Source organism: Rana temporaria, chromosome 13, assembly GCF_905171775.1.
Source record: "Rana temporaria chromosome 13, aRanTem1.1, whole genome shotgun sequence".
In the NCBI taxonomy this organism is placed as follows: domain Eukaryota; kingdom Metazoa; phylum Chordata; class Amphibia; order Anura; family Ranidae; genus Rana; species Rana temporaria.
The window spans coordinates 2,315,670-2,339,141 of record NC_053501.1 but is presented as its reverse complement, the minus strand read 5'-3'; the positions used below and the strand labels follow the sequence as shown (position 1 = coordinate 2,339,141).

General features: G+C 49.5%; 1 protein-coding gene across 1 annotated transcript in view; it reads left to right on the top strand.

Annotated features, from left to right (window-relative positions):
- PPP2R5C (protein phosphatase 2 regulatory subunit B'gamma) overlaps window positions 1–17,092 on the top strand; it is a gene marked incomplete in the record, with an annotated part of 75,617 nt that extends 58,525 nt beyond the window's left edge. Inside the window, 3 exon segments of the mRNA XM_040333202.1 lie at window positions 3,052–3,124; window positions 9,866–9,982; window positions 14,716–17,092. Of these exon segments, the coding sequence (XP_040189136.1) occupies window positions 3,052–3,124; window positions 9,866–9,982; window positions 14,716–14,847 (322 nt within the window).
- Between the last annotated feature and the right edge of the window lie 6,380 nt (window positions 17,093–23,472).

Sequence of the window (23,472 nt, the reverse complement as noted above, 5' to 3'; positions counted from 1 at the left end):
GCCGGTCTCCAGACCTTAATCCTATAGAAAATGTATGGAGGAGCTGAAACTTCGAGTTGCCAAGAAACCTTTAAGGCATGAGTGCCGTTGGGGAACTCAAGAAGAAGCACATGAAGGTCACGGAGTGGCCTAGCCGGTCTCCAGACCCTAATCCCATAGAAAATGTATGGAGGAGCTGAAACTTCAAGTTGCCAAGAAACCTTCAGGATTTAGAGAAGATCTGTAAAGCAGAGAAAATCCCTCCTGAGATGTGTGGAGACCTGATCACCAACTACAAGAAACGTCTGACCTCTGTGCTTCCCAACAAGGAACCTCCCCCGACTACTAAGGAACCTCCCCCGACTACTAAGGAACCTCCCCCGACTACTAAGGAACCTCCCCCAACTACTAAGGGACCTCCCCCAACTACAAGAAACGTCTGACCTCTGCGCTTCCCAACAAGGAACCTCCCCCGACTACTAAGGAACCTCCCCCGACTACTAAGGAACCTCCCCCAACTACAAGAAACGTCTGACCTCTGCGCTTCCCAACAAGGGACCTCCCCCCAACTACTAAGGACCCTCCCCCCAACTACTAAGGACCCTCCCCCCAACTACTAAGGACCCTCCCCCCAACTACTAAGGAACCTCCCCCCAACTACTAAGGAACCTCCCCCAACTACAAGAAACGTCTGACCTCTGCGCTTCCCAACAAGGAACCTCCCCCGACTACTAAGGAACCTCCCCCAACTACTAAGGAACCTCCCCCAACTACTAAGGAACCTCCCCCAACTACTAAGGACCCTCCCCCCAACTACTAAGGACCCTCCCCCCAACTACTAAGGACCCTCCCCCCAACTACTAAGGAACCTCCCCCCAACTACTAAGGAACCTCCCCCAACTACAAGAAACGTCTGACCTCTGTGCTTCCCAACAAGGAACCTCCCCCGACTACTAAGGAACCTCCCCCAACTACTAAGGAACCTCCCCCAACTACTAAGGAACCTCCCCCAACTACTAAGGAACCTCCCCCAACTACAAGAAACGTCTGACCTCTGCACTTCCCAACAAGGGACCTCCCCCCAACTACTAAGGACCCTCCCCCCAACTACTAAGGACCCTCCCCCCAACTACTAAGGAACCTCCCCCCAACTACTAAGGAACCTCCCCCCAACTACTAAGGGGGTCCAATGTCACTTGCCACGTTGCCTGTCACCAGATGGGGAATGCCACTTGCCACGTTGCCTGTCACCAGATGGGGAATGCCACTTGCCACGTTGCCTGTCACCAGATGGGGAATGCCACTTGCCACGTTGCCTGTCACCAGATGGGGAATGCCACCTGCCACGTTGCCTGTCACCAGATATGGATTGCCACCTGCCACGTTGCCTGAACCAGATATGGATTGCCACCTGCCACGTTGCCTGTCACCAGATCAATAAATATAGCATAGGTGTGTCTCCCTTCCCTTGTTCAGAGGCAATCTGCACCGGCTGAACAAGGAATCTAAGTTTCACACAGCGAGGAGCTGCAGGAGAGCGGTGATGTGGGGCGGGCAGTATGAGATGATGTCATCTCTCTGCTCCCCGCCGCATCTCCGACACTGAGACAGAGCACTGGCTTTGAGGGGGGGGGAGAGATATCATCTGTGCTTGCGCGCTCTCATGCCGGTGTTCTGCGGGCATTATCCGCCAGGGACAATTCTCGGCAGGACACTGGCAGCCCAGCATGTCTCTTGCCGCCCGCGGCCCGGCTGCAGAAGCGCCACGGCCCGGTAGTGGGCCGGGGACCGGGGGTTGACAACCCCTGCTCTACGCCATAAGAATGATCATAGAGGCCGTTCCACTGCTTGTCCGGTGCTTCTACCGACTCGCCTGTGCGAACGGTAAGGCGGAGAGCGGGATCCGCCGACCCCGGATGCTGATCATAGAGATTTTTAGTGGACAAGATGGTCGCCGGAGTCTCTATGACCGTCAGAGGCCAGGCGCGATGTTATGACGTCACGCCCGGCCTCTGCATTTTAAAAAAGGCGCCGCTTTGGCTGGGAAGCCGTGATCGTTTTTATTTTAGGCTGCCCAGCCTAGAGGTGAGATCTTATTGACCCCTCCCCCCACATCTCACTGTAAAGAGGACCTGTAATGCCATATTCCTATTACAAGGGATGTTTACATTTCTTCTAATAGGAATAAAAGTGATCAAAAAATGAAATGTCAATATTTTTTTTATTTTTTTTTTTAAGTAAAATGAACAATAAAAAAATAAAATGTTTTTTAAAGCGCCCCTGCCCCCGGTAGCTCGCAGGCAGAAGCAAACGCATACGTAAGACCCGCCCACACATGTGAGGTGTCGCCGCGAACGTTAGAGCGAGAGCAATAATTCTAGCCCTAGTCCTCCTCTGTAACTCAAAACATGTAACCAGTAAAAAAATAAAAATTAAAGCGTCGCCTATGGGGATTTTTAAGTACCCGAAGTTTGGCGCCATTCCACGAGCGGGCGCAATTTTTGAAGCGTGACGTGTTGGGTATCTATTTACTCGGCGTAACATCATCTTTCACATTATGCAAAAACAAAATGGGCTAACTTGATTTTTTTATTTTTATTTTTTTAAAGCATGAAATGATTTCTTGCAAATGTGCAAATACCGTGCGAGATAAAAAATTGCTATGACCGCCATTGTATTCTCTGGGGTCTCTGCTAAAAAAAACAAATATAATGTTTGGGGGTTCTGTGTAATTTTCTAGCAAAAAAAAAAATGATGATTTTTACATGAAGGAGAGAAGTGTCGGGATTGGCCCCGGGGGGCGGGAAGTGGTTAAGGACTATTAAGCTTCAATATGTGACATTTGTGTTTTCGTTTAGTGATCTGTGAGTAGTGACTCCCCCGTATCACTCGACCCCCCCCTCCCCCGTATCACTCCCCCCCTCCCCTCCCCCGTATCACTCCCCCCCTCCCCCGTATCACTCCCCCCCTCCCCCGTATCACTCCCCCCCTCCCCCGTATCACTCCCCCCATGAGATCTCTTCCTGTCTATGGCCGCCCTTGCGCCCGCTCACCTCTTGCTTTGTGTTCCAGGGAGAAGCTAAAGCTGAAGGAAAGAGAAGAAGCTTGGGTCAAAATAGAAAACCTCGCCAAATCCAACCCCCAGGTGAGGACCCCCGGACTCCCATAATGCCTCTGTGGTTGCTGGACCTGATAATGAAGCCATGTTGGCCAGACTTTGTGAAATGTTGACGATGCTTCAACACCCCCCCCCCCCCCCACCCTCAGAGCTGCGTGTTTTGATTGGTTGACGGTGGTGCACTCTCCTCTGTAGCAGCGCTGGGAGCTGCAGCATAGCCGCACAGTGAACTCTGGTATTTGGGGGGGGGGGGGGCAGGCTCGCTGGCTGGGTTGTCGGTCGGTGGGGCCCTCGTCCATCAGACCAGCTCTGTGTCGGCACATTCCGCTCTGTGAGTGAAGCATCCATTCATGTCGGGGGGCGGGGCATCTAGAGGTACCGCCAACAAATGCAGCCACGCCCCCTTGTCTGTCACCTTTGTAAATAACCCGCATTTTAGTGTTTGCCTGAAAGTCATGTGACCTGTTTTATTTTTTAGCCCCAGAATGTTCTCTTCATTCTGTTCTGTGACCCCCCCGAGATCTTCTTCTTCTTCTTTGGTGTTTGTAAAATGTACAATAAAGATTATTTGACAGTAATGATGATTTTGGTGTATAGTGCAGCCTTGTGTATGACCCCCATTCACCGAGAGAAGAACCCCGACCTCGTATGACCCCATATTCACCGGGAGAAGACCCCCGACCTCGTATGACCCCATTCACCGAGAGAAGAACCCCGACCTCGTATGACCCCCATTCACCGGGAGCAGACCCCCGACCTCGTATGACCCCATATTCACCGGGAGCAGACCCTTGACCTCGTATGACCCCCATATTCACCGGGAGCAGACCCCCGACCTCGTATGACCCACATTCACCGGGAGCAGATCCTTGACCTCGTATGACCCCCCCCATATTCACCGGGAGCAGACCCCCGACCTCGTATGACCCCCATATTCACCGGGAGCAGACCCCCGACCTCGTATGACCCACATTCACCGGGAGCAGACCCTTGACCTCGTATGACCCCCCCCCATATTCACCGGGAGCAGACACCCGACCTCGTATGACCCCCATATTCACCGGGAGCAGACCCCCGTATGACCCCCATATTCACCGGGAGCAGACCCCCGACCTCGTATGACCCCCCATATTCACCGGGAGCAGACCCCCGACCTCGTATGACCCCTCATATTCACCGGGAGCAGACCCCCAAACTTTGTATGACCCCCATATTCACAAGGAGCAGACCCCCAACCTCGTATGACCCCCATTTTCACCGGGAGCAGATCCCTGACCTTGTATGACCCGATATTCACCGGGAGCAGACCCCCGACCTCGTATGACCCCCCCATATTCACCGGGAGCAGATCCCCGACCTTGTATGACCCCCCATATTCACCGGGAGCAGACCCTTGACCTCGTATGACCCCCCATATTCACCGGGAGCAGAGCCCCAACCTCGTATGACCCCCATATTCATTCACCGGGAGCAGACCCCCGACCTCGTATGACCCCCCCATATTCACCAGGAGCAGATCCCCGACCTTGTATGACCCGATATTCACCGGGAGCAGACCCCCGACCTCGTATGACCCCCATATTCATTCACCGGGAGCAGATCCCCGACCTCGTATGACCCCCCCATATTCACTGGGAGCAGACCCCCGACCTCGTATGACCCCCCATATTCACCGGGAGCAGAGCCCCAACCTCGTATGACCCCCATATTCATTCACCGGGAGCAGAACCCCGACCTCGTATGACCCCCCCCATATTCACCAGGAGCAGATCCCCCGACCTCGTATGACCCCCCCATATTCACTGGGAGCAGACCCCCGACCTCGTATGACCCGATATTCACCGGGAGCAGAGCCCCAACCTCGTATGACCCCCATATTCATTCACCGGGAGCAGACCCCCGACCTCGTATGACCCCCATATTCATTCACCGGGAGCAGATCCCCGACCTCGTATGACCCCCCCATATTCACTGGGAGCAGACCCCCGGCCTCGTATGACCCCCCATATTCACCGGGAGCAGAGCCCCAACCTCGTATGACCCCCATATTCATTCACCGGGAGCAGAACCCCGACCTCGTATGACCCCCCCATATTCACCAGGAGCAGATCCCCCGACCTCGTATGACCCCCCCATATTCACTGGGAGCAGACCCCCGACCTCGTATGACCCGATATTCACCGGGAGCAGAGCCCCAACCTCGTATGACCCCCATATTCATTCACCGGGAGCAGACCCCCGACCTCGTATGACCCCCCCATATTCACCAGGAGCAGATCCCCGACCTCGTATGACCCGATATTCACCGGGACCAGATCCCCGACCTTGTATGACCCGATATTCACCTACCGGGAGCAGTCCCCCATCTCATATGACCCCCATATTCATTCACCGGGAGCAGACCCCCGACCTTGTATGACCCCATATTCACCGGGAGCAGATCTCTGACCTCGTATGATTCCATATTCATTCACTGGGAACAGACCCCCACCTCGTATGACCCCCATATTCATTCACCGGGAGCAGACCCCCGAATGAATATTAAAAACATTTTTTTTAAAAAGGGGGGTTGCCATCCGGGCCCCTTACAGGTGTACTGCCTGTACCCCCCTGATGGCGGCCCTGTCATTTATTTGGGCGTATGGATGTTGTAGTACACTTCATGTGAATGAGGCCCTAAGAGTTGCATCATCTGAGGTTTAAAGTTGTAGCTACTTTTTTATTTTTTTAATATACAGCTTTAGTTGCCCTTTACAAAATCCATTTGGAATGGCACTTTTAATGATCAGCACACAGGTTTCAAATACATACAAATACATTTTTATTCAGCAAATCGCACAAAACACGGGAAGAGGTATAACTGATCATCCTGATGAAGTTTTTCATGACTAACGCATTTTGAGATCTTCTTTCCTTATCTGAAAACACATTAGAACATGACAAACCTGGATCGTTATTCTACCCAATCTCTTGTTCTGTGTTTTTTTATTGAGATTTTGCTGAACTTTATAATCTGTGTACTGATCCTTCTGTGGCAATTTTGGGTTGTCACCAGAAAAGTGATAGAAGGGAAATCTTCTAATGGGGACACAAAAAGGTCTGGCAGTGGTGTGTACTCCTCCTCCTTTTACTGCCTATAGTTCTACTTTTATTTTGGAAAGTGCCAGGAAGTGTTGAGCCTCTGTCGGTCTTTTATTGCTGTAACTGTGGGCAAGAGGAAGTACCAGAGCAACAAACCAGCAGGTTGGAGTCCAGAATGAAATCCAGGAAAAGCTCTACGTCTAGCCTACGCGTTTCAGCGACTAGCGTGTTCTCTTTATCGGGCTTGAGGTGTTGGGGTAAAAAATCTAAAGGTGGGAAATGCATGTGAGGAGTTAACAGGCACAATTGTCAGCAGTTGGTTATTGTTGGGAGCATGCTTGGACCCCTGAAACGGGTTGCTGGTACATGCAGGTTTAGCTTGAACAGTCATAATGGAATGTGGGAGGGGAAGGAGTGGAGTGAAGAGGAGAGGAGCAGAAAGGAGTGGGAAGGGGAGGAGATGAGAGGAGTGGAGCAGAGAGGAGCTGCACTGGGAAGAAAGGTGAGAAGAGGAGCTGGGCGGGGGAAGGAAGGAGAGAAGAGGTGCTGGGCGGGAGGGAAGGAGAGAAGAGGAGAGGAGAGGAGAGGAGAGAGGAGCGGGGAGGGAGGGAAGGAGAGAAGAGGAGCGGGAAGGGAGAGGAGAGAAGATGAGCTGGGCTGGGGGGCAAGGAAGGAGAAAAGGGAAGGAGAGAAGAGAAGCTGGGCGTGGAGGGAAGGAAGGAGAGAAGAGAAGCTGGGCGTGGAGGGAAGGAAGGAGAGAAGAGAAGCTGGGCGGTGATGGAAGGAAGGAGAGAACAGGAGCTGGGCGAGGAGGGAGGGAAGGAGAGAAGAGGAGCGGGGAGGGAGGAAAGGAAGGAGAGAAGAGAGAAGCGGGGGAAGGAGAGAGAGAAGAGGGGTGGGGAGGGAAGGAAGGCAAGAAGAGGAGCTGGGCTGGAAGGGAGGGAAGGAGAGAAGAGCTGGGAGGGAAGGAAGGAAGGAAGGAGAGGAGCTGGGCTGGAAGGGAGGGAAGGAGAGAAGAGCTCGGAGGGAAGGAAGGAGAGAAGAGGAGCTGGCAGGGATGGAGAGAAGAGGAGCGGGGAGGGAGGAAAGGAAGGAGAGAAGAGAGAAGCGGGGGAAGGAGAGAGAGAAGAGGGGTGGGGAGGGAAGAAAGGCAAGAAGAGGAGCTGGGCTGGAAGGGAGGGAAGGAGAGAAGAGCTGGGAGGGAAGGAAGGAAGGAGAGGAGCTGGGCTGGAAGGGAGGGAAGGAGAGAAGAGCTCGGAGGGAAGGAAGGAGAGACGAGGAGCTGGCAGGGATGGAGAGAAGAGGAGGCTGGGCGAGGAGGGAGGGAAGGAGAGAAGAGGAGCTGGGGAAGGAAGGAGAGAAGAGGAGCTGGGCGAGGAGGGAGAGAAGGAGAGAAGAGGAGCTGGGCGAGGAGGGAGAGAAGAGGAGCTGGGCGAGGAGGGAGAGAAGGAGAGAAGAGGAGCAGGGCGAGGAGGGAGAGAAGAGGAGAAGAGGAGCAGGGAGCGAGGGAAGGAAGGAGAGAAGAGGAGCTGGGCTTGGAGGGAAGGAAGGAGAGAAGCTGGGTTGGGAGGGAAGGAAGGAGAGAAGAGAAGCTGGGAAGGAGAGAAGAGGAGCTGGGAGGGAAGGAAAGAGAGAAGAGGAGCTGGGAAGGAGAGAAGAGGAGCTGGGAGGGAAGGAAAGAGAGAAGAGAAGCTGGGAAGGAGAGAAGAGGAGCTGGGAGGGAAGGAAAGAGAGAAGAGGAGCTGGGCGGGGAGAGCAGGAGAGAAGAGGAGCTGGGTAGGGAGGGAGGGAGGGCAGGAGAGAAGAGGAGCTGGGTGGGGAGGGAGGGAGGGAGGGCAGGAGAGAAGAGGAGCTGGGTGGGGAGGGAGGGAGGGCAGGAGAGAAGAGGAGCTGGGCGAGGAGGGAGAGAAGGAGAGAAGAGGAGCAGGGAGCGAGGGAAGGAAGGAGAGAAGAGGAGCTGGGCTTGGAGGGAAGGAAGGAGAGAAGCTGGGTTGGGAGGGAAGGAAGGAGAGAAGAGAAGCTGGGAAGGAGAGAAGAGGAGCTGGGAGGGAAGGAAAGAGAGGAGAGGAGCTGGGCGGGGAGAGCAGGAGAGAAGAGGAGCTGGGTGGGGAGGGAGGGAGGGAGGGCAGGAGAGAAGAGGAGCTGGGTGGGGAGGGAGGGAGGGAGGGCAGGAGAGAAGAGGAGCTGGGTGGGGAGGGAGGGAGGGCAGGAGAGAAGAGGAGCTGGGTGGGGAGGGAGGGAGGGAGGGCAGGAGAGAAGAGGAGCTGGGTGGGGAGGGAGGGAGGGCAGGAGAGAAGAGGAGCTGGGTGGGGAGGGAGGGAGGGCAGGAGAGAAGAGGAGCTGGGTGGGGAGGGAGGGAGGGAGGGCAGGAGAGAAGAGGAGCTGGGCGAGGAGGGAGAGAAGGAGAGAAGAGGAGCAGGGAGCGAGGGAAGGAAGGAGAGAAGAGGAGCTGGGCTTGGAGGGAAGGAAGGAGAGAAGCTGGGTTGGGAGGGAAGGAAGGAGAGAAGAGAAGCTGGGAAGGAGAGAAGAGGAGCTGGGAGGGAAGGAAAGAGAGAAGAGGAGCTGGGCGGGGAGGGAGGGAGGGCAGGAGAGAAGAGGAGCTGGGTGGGGAGGGAGGGAGGGCAGGAGAGAAGAGGAGCTGGGTGGGGAGGGAGGGAGGGCAGGAGAGAAGAGGAGCTGGGCGGGGAGGGCAGGAGAGAACTGGAGGGGTTCTCTGTTCTTGGTGCTTTGATGGAGAAAAGTCGTATTCACAATCTGCCCCTCAGGGGTTGTCCCACCAGAATATTGTATGTAAGACGAGAATGTCTTGTGTGGTCCCGGAAGCACCGATCACGAGAGGCAGACGATCGGCATTTCTTTGATCTCCGAATGACTGTAACATAAATATGAGCTCCAGTCTGCAAACCATAAAAAATCATTTAGACCTTTTAACATGTTTTGGTTCCCGGAATCCGCCGTCACGTGTCGCTATCTGGCGCCTCTTCTGAGAGACCTCTGCTTCCAGCATTGTAGTCCCCTCCTGGTGACGTCATCCCGCCGCTGTCTCCTGTAACCTGAGAAGACGCCACCACTGGACATCCAAGACATCGGCACCCAAAGAAGGATCCTCCCCTCCGCCATGAAGGAGGAGACTTGGGGGTCACATGACCACGGATTTAGGTAAGTTAAAGAAGATCATAGGTGGCTTTTTATTTTATATTTTCAACCCAACCATGGGGGGAGGGGGGGGGGTCACATTTCTGGGGATAATATTTATCATGACATGTAATGGTGGGTGGATCAGAGGGGGAAATCCAAGCTTGGGGGTCATCAAAGTTCAAAGTCCCCCCCCCCCCCCCAGCAAGTCAGAGACCACGCGATCCAGGCTGTAAGTCCTATGAAGACGCCATTTTTTATTGTATATGATTACTAGTCATGTGATTATTGTAATCCAATAGAAATCTCCAAATGATCTGTGAGAAGTTTTCATGATTTGGACGCCGTCCAGCATGAGATTTTATTATTACATTTCACCTGCGTTGCTTTTCATTCTTTTTTTCTTCAGACGACTGAACTGCAGAATTAAACATTTTTGTTTTTCTTTTAGAAATGCTGAAATCCTCTCCCTGTATATATAATGCCTGTGCCGTGTCTCCTCCCCCACCTCCTCTCTTCTCTGGGGTAACCCTGGGTTCTTGTCTGTTTCAGTACCCCGTGTACCCCGACACATCCCCTCTGAACAGTCCTGTTGCGATGGAGACAGACGGGCCCTTACTTGAAGATGTACAGATGCTTAAAAAGACCGTGCGGGAAGAGGCATCTCAGGTAATCCTACCTTTTTACCTTGTGAGTGCCCCTCAATGTGGCCTCTCCGTTGCCCCTCAATGTGGCCTCTCCGTTTCCCCTCAATGTGGCCCTCTCCGTTTCCCCTCAATGTGGCCCTCTCCGTTTCCCCTCAATGTGGCCCTCTCCGTTTCCCCTCAATGTGGCCCTCTCCGTTTCCCCTCAATGTGGCCCTCTCCGTTTCCCCTCAATGTGGCCCTCTCCGTTTCCCCTCAATGTGGCCCTCTCCGTTTCCCCTCAATGTGGCCCTCTCCGTTTCCCCTCAATGTGGCCCTCTCCGTTTCCCCTCAATGTGGCCCTCTCCGTTTCCCCTCAATGTGGCCCTCTCCGTTTCCCCTCAATGTGGCCCTCTCCGTTTCCCCTCAATGTGGCCCTCTCCGTTGCCCCTCAATGTGGCCTCTCCGTTTCCCCTCAATGTGGCCTCTCCGTTTCCCCTCAATGTGGCCTCTCCGTTTCCCCTCAATGTGGCCTCTCCGTTTCCCCTCAATGTGGCCTCTCCGTTTCCCCTCAATGTGGCCTCTCCGTTTCCCCTCAATGTGGCCTCTCCGTTTCCCCTCAATGTGGCCCTCTCCGTTTCCCCTCAATGTGGCCTCTCCGTTTCCCCTCAATGTGGCCCTCTCCGTTTCCCCTCAATGTGGCCTCTCCGTTTCCCCTCAATGTGGCCCTCTCCGTTTCCCCTCAATGTGGCCCTCTCCGTTTCCCCTCAATGTGGTCTCAATGTGGTCTCTCCGTTGCCCCTCAATGTGGCCTCTCCGTTGCCCCTCAATGTGGCCTCTCCGTTGCCCCTCAATGTGGCCTCTCCGTTTCCCCTCAATGTGGCCTCTCCGTTGCCCCTCAATGTGGCCTCTCCGTTGCCCCTCAATGTGGTCTCTCCGTTGCCCCTCAATGTGGTCTCTCCGTTGCCCCTCAATGTGGCCTCTCCGTTTCCCCTCAATGTGGCCTCTCCGTTTCCCCTCAATGTGGCCTCTCCGTTTCCCCTCAATGTGGCCTCTCCGTTTCCCCTCAATGTGGCCTCTCCGTTTCCCCTCAATGTGGCCTCTCCGTTTCCCCTCAATGTGGCCTCTCCGTTTCCCCTCAATGTGGCCTCTCCGTTGCCCCTCAATGTGGTCTCTCCGTTGCCCCTCAATGTGGTCTCAATGTGGCCTCTCCGTTGCCCCTCAATGTGGCCTCTCCGTTGCCCCTCAATGTGGCCTCTCCGTTGCCCCTCAATGTGGTCTCTCCGTTGCCCCTCAATGTGGTCTCTCCGTTGCCCCTCAATGTGGCCTCTCCGTTTCCCCTCAATGTGTCCTCTCCGTTTCCCCTCAATGTGTCCTCTCCGTTTCCCCTCAATGTGTCCTCTCCGTTGCCCCTCAATGTGTCCTCTCCGTTGCCCCTCAATGTGTCCTCTCCGTTGCCCCTCAATGTGGCCTCTCCGTTTCCCCTCAATGTGTCCTCTCCGTTTCCCCTCAATGTGTCCTCTCCGTTGCCCCTCAATGTGTCCTCTCCGTTGCCCCTCAATGTGGCCTCTCCGTTTCCCCTCAATGTGTCCTCTCCGTTTCCCCTCAATGTGTCCTCTCCGTTTCCCCTCAATGTGTCCTCTCCGTTGCCCCTCAATGTGTCCTCTCCGTTGCCCCTCAATGTGGCCTCTCCGTTTCCCCTCAATGTGTCCTCTCCGTTTCCCCTCAATGTGTCCTCTCCGTTTCCCCTCAATGTGGCCTCTCCGTTTCCCCTCAATGTGGCCTCTCCGTTTCCCCTCAATGTGGTCTCTCCGTTGCCCCTCAATGTGTCCTCTCCGTTGCCCCTCAATGTGTCCTCTCCGTTTCCCCTCAATGTGTCCTCTCCGTTGCCCCTCAATGTGTCCTCTCCGTTTCCCCTCAATGTGTCCTCTCCGTTGCCCCTCAATGTGGCCTCTCCGTTGCCCCTCAATGTGGTCTCTCCGTTGCCCCTCAATGTGGTCTCTCCGTTGCCCCTCAATGTGGCCTCTCCGTTTCCCCTCAATGTGGCCCTCTCCGTTTCCCCTCAATGTGTCCTCTCCGTTGCCCCTCAATGTGTCCTCTCCGTTGCCCCTCAATGTGTCCTCTCCGTTTCCCCTCAATGTGGCCCTCTCCGTTTCCCCTCAATGTGGCCCTCTCCGTTTCCCCTCAATGTGGCCTCTCCGTTTCCCCTCAATGTGTCCTCTCCGTTTCCCCTCAATGTGTCCTCTCCGTTTCCCCTCAATGTGTCCTCTCCGTTTCCCCTCAATGTGTCCTCTCCGTTTCCCCTCAATGTGTCCTCTCCGTTTCCCCTCAATGTGGCCTCTCCGTGGCCTCTCCATTGCCCCTCAATGTGGCCTCTCCGTTGCCCCTCAATGTGGCCTCTCCGGTGCCCATCTGCAGTTTACAAGGTAAATTGTAGGCCTCGTTGCTCATTTGTGTTTCTCTGGTGTGGAGGAACTCCAGTGTCCCAAGGACCTCCAGAGAAACACAAATGAACAACGAGGCCTACAATTTCGGGGAGCCTTGGTTGATCTAGGCCTAATGGAATCTTTTTTCCATTAGGCCTAGATCAACCAAGGCTCCCTGAAATTGTGTTTGTGTTTTTTCTTCTTCTTTTTTTTTATTATAGACAATTGTGCTCTTCCAACCTTGGAAACAAGACCCTTTTCTGTTACACCGCGACTGTCCTGTATGTACAAAGCCGGCTCCATAAAGACATGGGGTGACTAGTTTGGTGTGGAGGAACTCCAGGGTCCCAAGGACCTCCAAACTGTCAAAGCATGTCTTTTGTGGAGCAGGCCCACCTTGGCTCTATAACATCCTCCACTCTTTTGGGAAGACTTTCCACACCATTTTGGAGGGAATCTGTGGCCCTTTGTGGGGTCGGGTACTGATGTTGGATGAGAAGACATTCTGCATTCTTATTCACCTCAAAGGTGTTCTGTAGAGTTGAGGTCGGGACTCGGTGTCGGCCATTGGAGTTCCTCCACACCAGACTGGTCAATAATGTCTTTTTTGATCTGGATCACATTCAGTGTTCCAATTCATCCCAAAGATGTTCAGTAGGGATGAGGTCAGGACCCTGGAGTTCCTCCACACCAAACTGGTCACACCATGTCTTTATGGAGTTGGCTTTGTACACGGGGGGGGAGAAATGTCCACAATTATTTGGTCGTATATTGTATGTCTTCTCTAACCTCTTGCTGATCGTATATGTACATCAGACGTGCCGGGGGGGGGGGGGGGGTCTGCCTGAAATTGAGAGGCGCGGGGGGGGGGGCTGCCGCGAATTGAGAAGCAGGGGGGCCCTTTACAAAAAAAAGGTGGGGTTGCCATCTGGGGACCTCTGGGCCCTTTAATAATAAAATAAAAAAATATATATATATAAAAAATTATTTTATAAAAAGAAATTACAAAAAAAGGGGGGGTTGCCATCCGGGACCTCCTGGGCCCTTTAATAAAAATAAATAAATAAACCTCTGGGCCCTTTAATAAAAAAAATATATATAAAAAAAACATTTATAAAAAAAAATGGGGGTTGCCATCCAGGGCCCTGGGGACCTCTGGGCCCTTTAATAAAAATAAAAAAAATAGATAAACAAAAATAAACATTTATAAAAAAATGAGCCCTTTAATAAAATATATATAATAAATAAATAAAATAATATAAAAAATAATAACATTTTCCCTGGGGACCTCTGGGCCCTTTAATAATAATAATTATACATATAAAAATAAAAGAAATAAAAAAATATTTAAAAAAAAAAGGTTTTTTTTTTATTAAAAAAAAAGAGGGTTGTTATCTGGGGCCCTAGGGATCTCTGGGGCCCTGGGGACCTCTGGACCCCTAAAAAAAAAAAAAAAAAAAAAATTGTCCCTTTAATAAAAAAATAAATAAAATAATATTATAAAAAAAATATTTTTTTTTTTATTAAAAAAAAAAAAAGTGGGGGATTGCCATCTGGGGGCCTCCGGGCCCCTTACAGGTGTACTGCCTGTACCCCCCTGATTGCGGTCCTGATGACATGACAGGTCCTCTTTACAGCGAGACCTGGGAGGGGGAGGGGTCAATAAGACCTCACATCTCACCTCTAGGCTGGGAAGCCTAAAATAACATAAAAAAAAATCACTTGCTTTAAATGCAAAGGCCGGGCGTGACGTTATAACATCGCGCCCGGCCTCCAAACGATCATAGAGTCTCCGGTGACCATATGGTCTGCCAGAAATCTCTATGATCAGCATCCCGGGGTCAGCGAATCGCGCTCTCCGACTCACCGAGCGCAGTGGTGAGTCGGTAGATGCACCAGAGGGCGGCAAGAGAGAGAAAGACTTGTAAAGCGCAACAAATGCGAACTGAATGGCCTCTGGGCGCTGTATCCATTTCATGGGTAAGGAACCCCTTGACCCCAGAAGAGAGGGGGGGGGACGTTGCCTTTCGCCGCCCGTAAAAAAAAAACGATCAAGCGGCGGAACAGCCACTATGATCGTTCTTATGGTGAAGGGAATCGCCGGCTGAAAATGCCGATCTCTGAATGATGCCTGTAGCTCCACCCATCATTCAAAGCCCAGGAGCGTCATATGACGGCCGGCGGGCGCCGCGTGGTAAAGGGGTTCTGGGTCCCGGTGACGAGGGTCTTGTATTGAGAGGCCGCCGTCAGATCGGTAAATCATTTTCTTCATTTCTCCCGCCTGACATTTTTATGTTTTTTTGTTTTTTCTTCATTTCTCCCGCCTGACATTTTTATGTTTTTTCATTTCCAGGCTCTAAAAGATCTAAAGAAGGACCGCCCCCTCGTACGGCGCAAGTCAGAACTGCCTCAGGACATCTACACCATGAAAGCCTTGGAATCTCATTGCCGAGCCGACGAATTAATAACCCACGACGGCCATTAGACTTTGACAATTCGATCGATCACTTTGTGGATTTTTTTTTTCTCCAGTTGCAGAGTAGAAAAAAAAAGAGGAAAAATAACTTTTTTTTTTTTTGTGCCATACCGATCTCTTTAAACGCAGTCCGAGCTTTTTTCTCACCCGTGTTCTGTAGGCAATAAGTTCCCCGGCGTTCAGCCTAAGATCTGACGTTCAAACAATGGTAACAAGTCTGATGGTGCGACGGGGGGCGACGTCTTCGCCAAATATTCACGCAGAGCCATGCAAAGGACACTGGTGCTTCGTTTTACTAACGCGTTTCTTTTCTTTGCTCTTTTATATTGTTGATTAGGGGGAACAATTAGAGGCTGTAACTGCATGTGCCGCGTTAACCTTTCCCCTCCGACAATCCCGTCTCCATTTTAGTTTTATTATTATTATTATTCCTCAGGTTTTTTGGGGGGTTTTTTGGGGGCGGGGAAAAGTTCTTGTTCTTTATCTCTTCTTTGTGTATCGAAAAGCCATATTCTTGTTGGTCTTCATCACATCATCCTTTAAGTATTACAGAACCATTTCTAAAAGTGCACTAAAGGACGATTCTACCGCCATCTGGTGGCGTGGGCGGCACTTCTGCCGCCATCTGGTGACGTGAGCGGCACTTCTACCGCCATCTGGTGACGTGAGCGGGGCTTCTGCCGCCATCTGGTGGCGTGGGCGGCGCTTCTGCCGCCATCTGGTGACGTGAGCGGCGCTTCTGCCGCCATATGGTGACGTGAGTGCCGCTCTCCTACCAATATCTGGTGACGTGAGCGCCGCTCTCCTACAGCCATCTGGTGACGTGAGCGCCGCTCTCCTACAGCCATCTGGTGACGTGAGCGCCGCTCTCCTACAGCCATCTGGTGACGTTGAGCGCCGCTCTCCTACCAATATCTGGTGACGTGAGCGCCGCTCTCCTACCCATGTCTGGTGACGTGAACGCGCTCTCCTACAACCATCTGGTGACGTCAGCGCCGCTCTCCTCGTCATATCTGGTGACGTGAGCGCCGCTCTCCTACAACCATCTGGTGACGTCAGCGCCGCTCTCCTCGTCATATCTGGTGACGTGAGCGCCGCTCTCCTACCCATCTGGTGACGTGAGCGCCGTGTATTAAGAGCAAAAGAAAATCAAAGTAATATAACAAAAAAAAAGTTCTGATAAGATTTTGTTTGCCTGCTGTTGCTGGGCGCGGCGGCGTTCCTCGCCTTTTTACTTGACGCTTTTGTTGAAAACGCGTTGTCGGGGGAGGGGGCTTTAGATTTTTATTTGCTGGTAGTAACCGTAAGAAGTATCTATACTGTATAAGCTGTCGGCTCGTTACAAATGTGTATATTTTTGGAGGAAGGCCGATGATTTGTGAGGTTTTTTATATATATAAAGGAGTTTGCAGAAAACGAGACGTTGATGGCGGCCGTGCGACACGGAGTGTCTCCCTACGTTCTAAAGTTCTATTTTAGAAGCGCACTCTCCGGAGAGACCTCAGCCGTGATCCTGTAAATACGCCTGTTGCTGTTTGATGCTAGAGGCTGCTGTGATTTCCCCTCGGGGGCGGGTACAGGGCATGTGTAGTCCGGGTTCAAGCAGAGGGATTTCTTTTTTTATTGTGTTTTTTTTTTTTTTGTGCATTTTTCTTTTTTTTCTTTTTTATTTTTTTTGTAATCTCAGGGCGGCCAGTATTGAAGTTTTTGCAATTTTTTTTTTTTTGTTCTGCACAACAGAGAAATGTTCAACCAGCTCAGATTAGTATTAGAAGCTTTAATTATCACAAAAATAATCGCTCTTTTGTGGTATTGCGTTACAGTTCCTGGAAAAAGGCCTTTTTTTTTTTTTTTTTGGGCTTTTATGCTTCAGGAGGAACGCTTTCAGCAGAGAAAGTGCAACTGAGTTCTCAACTTTGTTCCCCCTGAAAAAAATAATAAAAAAAAAAGCTCTTTTCAAATTGGAAGAACAACGCTTCAAACGAAGAGCCGAGTTAAAGGGGCGGGGCGGCGCGCTTGTATGTTGCGTATTTGCTGTACCATTGTTTGAACCTCCATCTTTTGCTGTTAATTTATTATTATTTTTTTTTCTTTGTGTACATGGGCAAAAAAAAAAACATCGCTTAGAAAACAAGAACGCTTCAACCCTTTCTCATTTTACCCGACTCACACGCCTGTATATCGATGTTTGGTTGACTGTGCAAACTCATCTATTTTTGTTTTAAAAAAAAAATATTAAAAAAAAAAAATTGTGTTTTTTTGTTTTTTTTTCTTGGTCTTTATTGCAGGAAAACATTCACCAAATAAGGAGGGGGGGGGGGGGGGAACGCCATGGGGATTTTTTTTTTTAATTATTATTATTTAGTATATTTTCTCCCGCTAGGCTGCGGTTTATCATATTCCATACAGCAAGCTGAATCCTTCTCCATTTTTTTATTTTATTATTTTTATATTATTATTATTTAGTATGTTTCTCCTGCCATACTGTGGTTTATCATATTCCATACCCCCCAAGCTGAATCCTCCATTTTTTTTTTTCTTTTTATTATTTTAAATAAAACGTTCTATGGCGTAGATAATACTAAACTAATATGTCAACAGACTGAAAGAAACCTGGTGTTTTTTTGTTTTTATTATTTTTTATTTATTTTTAGTATGTTTTCTACTGCTAGGCTCATATTCCATACCCCAAGCTGAAGCCTCCATTATTTTTATTTTGTTTTAGTATGTTTTCTTGTGCTAGGCTGTGGTTTATCATATTTTATACCCCAAACTGAATCCTCCATTTTTTTTTCTTATTTTTTTTTTTTTTTTTTTTTTGTATGTTTTCTCCTGCTAGGCTGCGGTTTATCATATTCCATACTCCAAGCTGAATCCTCCATTTTTTTTTTTATTATTATTTTAAACAAAGCGTTCCATGGCGTAGATGATACTAAACTAAAACGTCAACAGACTGAAAGAAACCTGGTGTTTTTATTTTTTTTTTTTAGTATGTTCTCGCTCCTGCTAGGCTCATATTCCATACCCCAAGCTGAAGCCCCTATTTTTTATTTTTTGTTTTTTTTTTCTATTATGTTTTCTTGTGCTAGGCTGTAGTTTATCATATTCCATACCCCAAGCTGAATCCTCCATATTTTTTTATGGTTTTCTTTCTTTTTTTTTCTCCTGCTAGGCTGTGGTTTATCATAATTAATACCTCAAACTGAATCCTCAATTATTATTTATTTTTTATTTTTTAGTTTTTCTCCTGCTAGGCTGCGGTTTATCATAATTAATACCTCAAACTGAATCCTCAATTATTATTTATTTTTTATTTTTTAGTTTTTCTCCTGCTAGGCTGCGGTTTATCATATTCCATACTCCAAGCTGAAAGCTTCATTTTTTTTTATTATTATTATTTTAAATAAAACATTGACATTTTAGTTTAGTATCATGTAACGCACATGATACTAAACTAAAATGTCAACAGACTGAAAGAAACCTGGTGTTTTTTATTTTTATTTTTTTTTAGTATGTTCTCGCTCCTGCTAGGCTCATATTCCATACCCCAAGCTGAATCCTCCATATTTTTTTATTGTTTTCTTTTCTTTTCTTTTTCTCCTGCTAGGCTGTGGTTTATCATATTCCATACCCCAAGCTGAATCCTCCATATTTTTTTTTTTTTTTTTTTAATTTTAAATAAAACGTTCTATGGCGTAGATAATACTAAACTAATACGTCAACAGACTGAAAGAAACCTGGTGTTTTTTTTTTTTATTTATTTTTAGTAGGTTTTCTCCTACTAGGCTCATATTTCATACCCCAAGCTGGAGCCCACATTTTTTTTTTTTTTTTTTAGTATGTTTTCTTGTGCTAGGCTGTGGTTTATCATATTCCATACTCCTGCTGAATCCTCCATTTTTTTTTTTTTTTTAAATAAAACGTTCTTTGGCGTATAATATATAATACTAAACAAGTACGTCAACAGACTGAAAGAAACCTGGTGTTTTTTATTTTTATTTTTTTTTAGTATGTTCTCGCTCCTGCTAGGCTCATATTCCATACCCCAAGCTGAATCCTCCATATTTTTTTATTTTTTTCTTTTCTTTTCTTTTTCTCCTGCTAGGCTGTGGTTTATCATATTCCATACCCCAAGCTGAATCCTCCATATTTTTTTTTTTTTTTTTTTTTTTTTTTAATTTTAAATAAAACGTTCTATGGCGTAGATAATACTAAACTAATACGTCAACAGACTGAAAGAAACCTGGTGTTTTTTTTTTTTTTTATTTTTAGTAGGTTTTCTCCTACTAGGCTCATATTTCATACCCCAAGCTGGAGCCCACATTTTTTTATTTTTTTTTTAGTATGTTTTCTTGTGCTAGGCTGTGGTTTATCATATTCCATACTCCTGCTGAATCCTCCATTTTTTTTTTTTTTTTAAATAAAACGTTCTTTGGCGTATAATATATAATACTAAACAAGTACGTCAACAGACTGAAAGAAACCTGGTGTTTTTTTTTTTATTTTTTTTAATTGTTATTATTATTATTATTTTTTTTTGTATGTTTTATCCTGCTAGGCTGTGGTTTATCATATTCCATACTCCTGCTGAATCCACAATTTTTTTTTTTTTATTATTATTATTTTTATTATTTAGTATTTTTTTTTCCTGCTAGGCTGTGGTTTATCATATTCCATACCCCAAGCTGAATCCTCCATATTTTTTTATTTTAAATAAAACGTTTTATGGTGTAGAATATATAATACTAAACGAATACGTCAACAGACTGAAAAAAAAAAACTGGTGTTTTTTTTAATTTTTTTTGGTGATTGTTTTTCTCGATAAAGCAGATTTGTTCACACAATTTTTTTTTTTTTCTCAGAAATGTTACCTGTACATCAGGAATGTCAGCAGTACTATGACAAGTGTCTTTTTAGCGTGGCTGTAGTATGGCTTCATTTTAATATTGTACATACATTGTACTTTGTTTTATGGTAATAAAAGTAATAAAACTTTAGACTTCATATTTTGTACAGATTGGTCCTGTGTAAAAAAAAAAAAAAAAAAAATGCAGTTTTGCGCAGAATAGGCTGCTTTTCTTTTCTTTATTTTTCGGTTTTACAAAAAAAAAAAACAGAGTCACCGGTCCTGTACGTTCCACACCTCCGATATCGCTGAGCAACAACTGGATCGTCCCAACGGATCGTTTTTTTTTTTTTTTTTTAGATTTTTTTTTTTTTTTTTTTGTTCATTCTGCATATAAAACCAGTTTAAGGCACTTTAATATTTAATGTGCTGTTGGATAGTTTTCAAAACGATTGGTGTATTATTTGGACTCAATAAAGGACAAGACTTTCAATATGGCCGCTGTGTTCCTGAGAACTTGGGAAGGAGGGATCGTTATACGTTTTTTGGTGGTGGGTGGTAACATACACATTGATAATATGGAGAGATAGAGAAGGGGGTGTGGTAGTGGGCGGGGTTAGGAAGCGGTAACATACACATTGATAATATGGAGAGATAGAGAAGGGGGTGTGGTAGTGGGCGGGGTTAGGAAGCAGTAACATATACATTGACAATATGAAGAGATGGAAAAGGGGGTGTGGCAATGTGGTGGTGGGCGGGGTTAGGAAGTGGTAACATATACATTGACAATATGAAGAGATGGAAAAGGGGGTGTGGTGGTGGGTGGGGTTAGGAAGTGGTAACAAATACATTGACAATGGGGTCTATTCAGGTAGGGGCGCGTAATGATACGGCGGCGCAGCTTATCGTATTTACGCTACGCCGCCGTAACTTACAGGAGCAAGTGCTGTATTCACAAAGCACTTGCTCCGTAAGTTGCGGCGGCGTAGCGTAAATGGGGCCGGCGTAAGCCCACGTAATTCAAATGTGGAGGGGGGGGGGCGTGTTTTATGTAAATAATGGATGACCCGACGTGATTGACGCATGCGCCGTCCGTGTACATATCCCAGTGTGCATTGCTTCCAAGTACGGTGCAACGACGTATTGGTTTCGACGCGAACGTAAATTGCGTCCAGCCCTATTCGCGAACGACTTACGCAAACAACGTAAAAAAATTCAAATTTCGACCCCTAAGATACGACTGCGCAAGAGACTTATGCCAGTCGGATCTTAGGCTAATGTCGGCGTATCTAGCTTTCTGAATACAGAAACTAGATACGCCGGCGCAGCTTTGGAATTACGCGGCGTATCTATGGATACGCCGGCGTAATTCTTTCCTGAATCTACCCCAATATGAAGAGATGGAGAAGGGGGTGGGGCACTGTGGTGTGGGTGGGGTTAGGAAGTGGTAACATAAATATTGACAATATGAAGAGATGGAGAAGGGGGTGTGGCATGTGGTGGTGGGCGGGGTTAGGAAGCGGTAACATGTACATTGACAATATGAAGAGATGGAGAAGGGGGTGTGGTGGTGGGTGGGGTTCACCGCTGGCTCTGATAGGCCCTTCCGCACAGCCAACCAGCTGTCATTATTCAGGTGGTCGGCGCTCAAGTTCCGGCCATCTGAATTGGACCAGCGACATCTGGCAACAATCACATACATTCATGCAATGCACGAATGTATGTTATTTCAGTGGCGGTGCGGAGCCACCAGCGCCCTCTATAGACGGAGCGCCACTGGGTTGTATGGTCACCAGAGGTGATTGGACACTGGCACAACCAATCAAAGACAGTTCCCCTCCATATAACCCCTCCCATCAGGGAAGTACCTCAGTTTTTTTTGCCAGTGTTTAAGGTGTTGGACGCGAGTAAGATGTGCGGAAGGAAGCTCTGCCATAGAGACCCGATGAGGGTAGAGGGCTACACTGCGGGTCCATCCAAGACGTTTATATTATTACGCCAAAACTGGATGGTACCCGGACCTCGTGGACGAGGTGTCGCCTGTAATCTCTCTCTCCGGAGGACTGGGGTCCAGCACTTTCGCTCTATGCGCTAAAAGTAGAGTATTTGGGCATCGAGATCAAAGATCGAGGCTGTCCCTTATGCCCAGTTTCACCCGAGACTACTCCAAGGCAGTATCTTAGCCGCCTGGAACGGTTCTGGATCTACCCATGCGCCTGTCTCCACAAGTGCGCCAAAGCTTCACCAAGAACTTGCGGAAAGGGAAGATCCTTTCTCCCAGTCACCTGGAAGGTGGTGTCTACTGATGCCAGCCTAAGGGGCTGGGGAGCGGTGTTAGAAGGAGCTTCAGCCCAGGGAACCTGGGTAATGGGCCGTCTCTCCAGGACGGGGTAATGGGCGGTCTCTCCAGGACGGGGTAATGGACGGTCTCTCCAGGACGGGGTAATGGGCGGTTTCTCCAGGATAGGGTAATGGGCGGTCTCTCCAGGACGGTGTAATGGGCGGTCTCTCCAGGACGGTGTAATGGGCGGTCTCTCCAGGACGGGTAATGGGGCGGTCTCTCCAGGACGGTGTAATGGGCGGTCTCTCCAGGACAGTGTAATGGGCGGTCTCTCCAGGACGGGGTAATGGGCGGTCTCTCCAGGGCGGTGTAATGGGCGGTCTCTCCAGGGCAGTGTAATGGGCGGTCTCTCCAGGACGGGGTAATGGACGGTCTCTCCAGGACGGGGTAATGGGCGGTTTCTCCAGGATAGGGTAATGGGCGGTCTCTCCAGGACGGTGTAATGGGCGGTCTCTCCAGGACGGGGTAATGGACGGTCTCTCCAGGACGGGGTAATGGGCGGTCTCTCCAGGACGGTGTAATGGGCGGTCTCTCCAGGACGGTGTAATGGGCGGTCTCTCCAGGACGGGTAATGGGGCGGTCTCTCCAGGACGGTGTAATGGGCGGTCTCTCCAGGACAGTGTAATGGGCGGTCTCTCCAGGACGGGGTAATGGGCGGTCTCTCCAGGGCGGTGTAATGGGCGGTCTCTCCAGGGCAGTGTAATGGGCGGTCTCTCCAGGATGGGGTAATGGGCGGTCTCTCCAGGGCGGTGTAATGGGCGGTCTCTCCAGGACGGAGTAATGGGCGGTCTCTCCAGGACGGAGTAATGGGCGGTCTCTCTATGACGGGGTAATGGGCGGTCTCTCCAGGGCAGTGTAATGGGCGGTCTCTCCAGGACGGGGTAATGGGGCGGTCTCTCTAGGACGGTGTAATGGGCGGTCTCTCTAGGACGGTGTAATGGGCGGTCTCTCCAGGGCGGTGTAATGGGCGGTCTCTCCAGGGCGGGGTAATGGGCGGTCTCTCTAGGACGGGGTAATGGGCGATCTGTCCAGGACGGGGTAATGGGCGGTCTCTCCAGGACGGGGTAATGGGCGGTCTCTCTATGACGGGGTAATGGGCGGTCTCTCTATGACGGGGTAATGGGCGGTCTCTCCAGGGCAGTGTAATGGGCGGTCTCTCCAGGACGGGGTAATGGGGCGGTCTCTCTAGGACGGTGTAATGGGCGGTCTCTCTAGGACGGTGTAATGGGCGGTCTCTCCAGGGAGGTGTAATGGGCGGTCTCTCCAGGACGGGGTAATGGGCGGTCTCTCTATGACGGGGTAATGGGCGGTCTCTCCAGGACGGGGTAATGGGCGGTCTCTCTATGACGGGGTAATGGGCGGTCTCTCTATGACGGGGTAATGGGCGGTCTCTCCAGGGCAGTGTAATGGGCGGTCTCTCCAGGACGGGGTAATGGGGCGGTCTCTC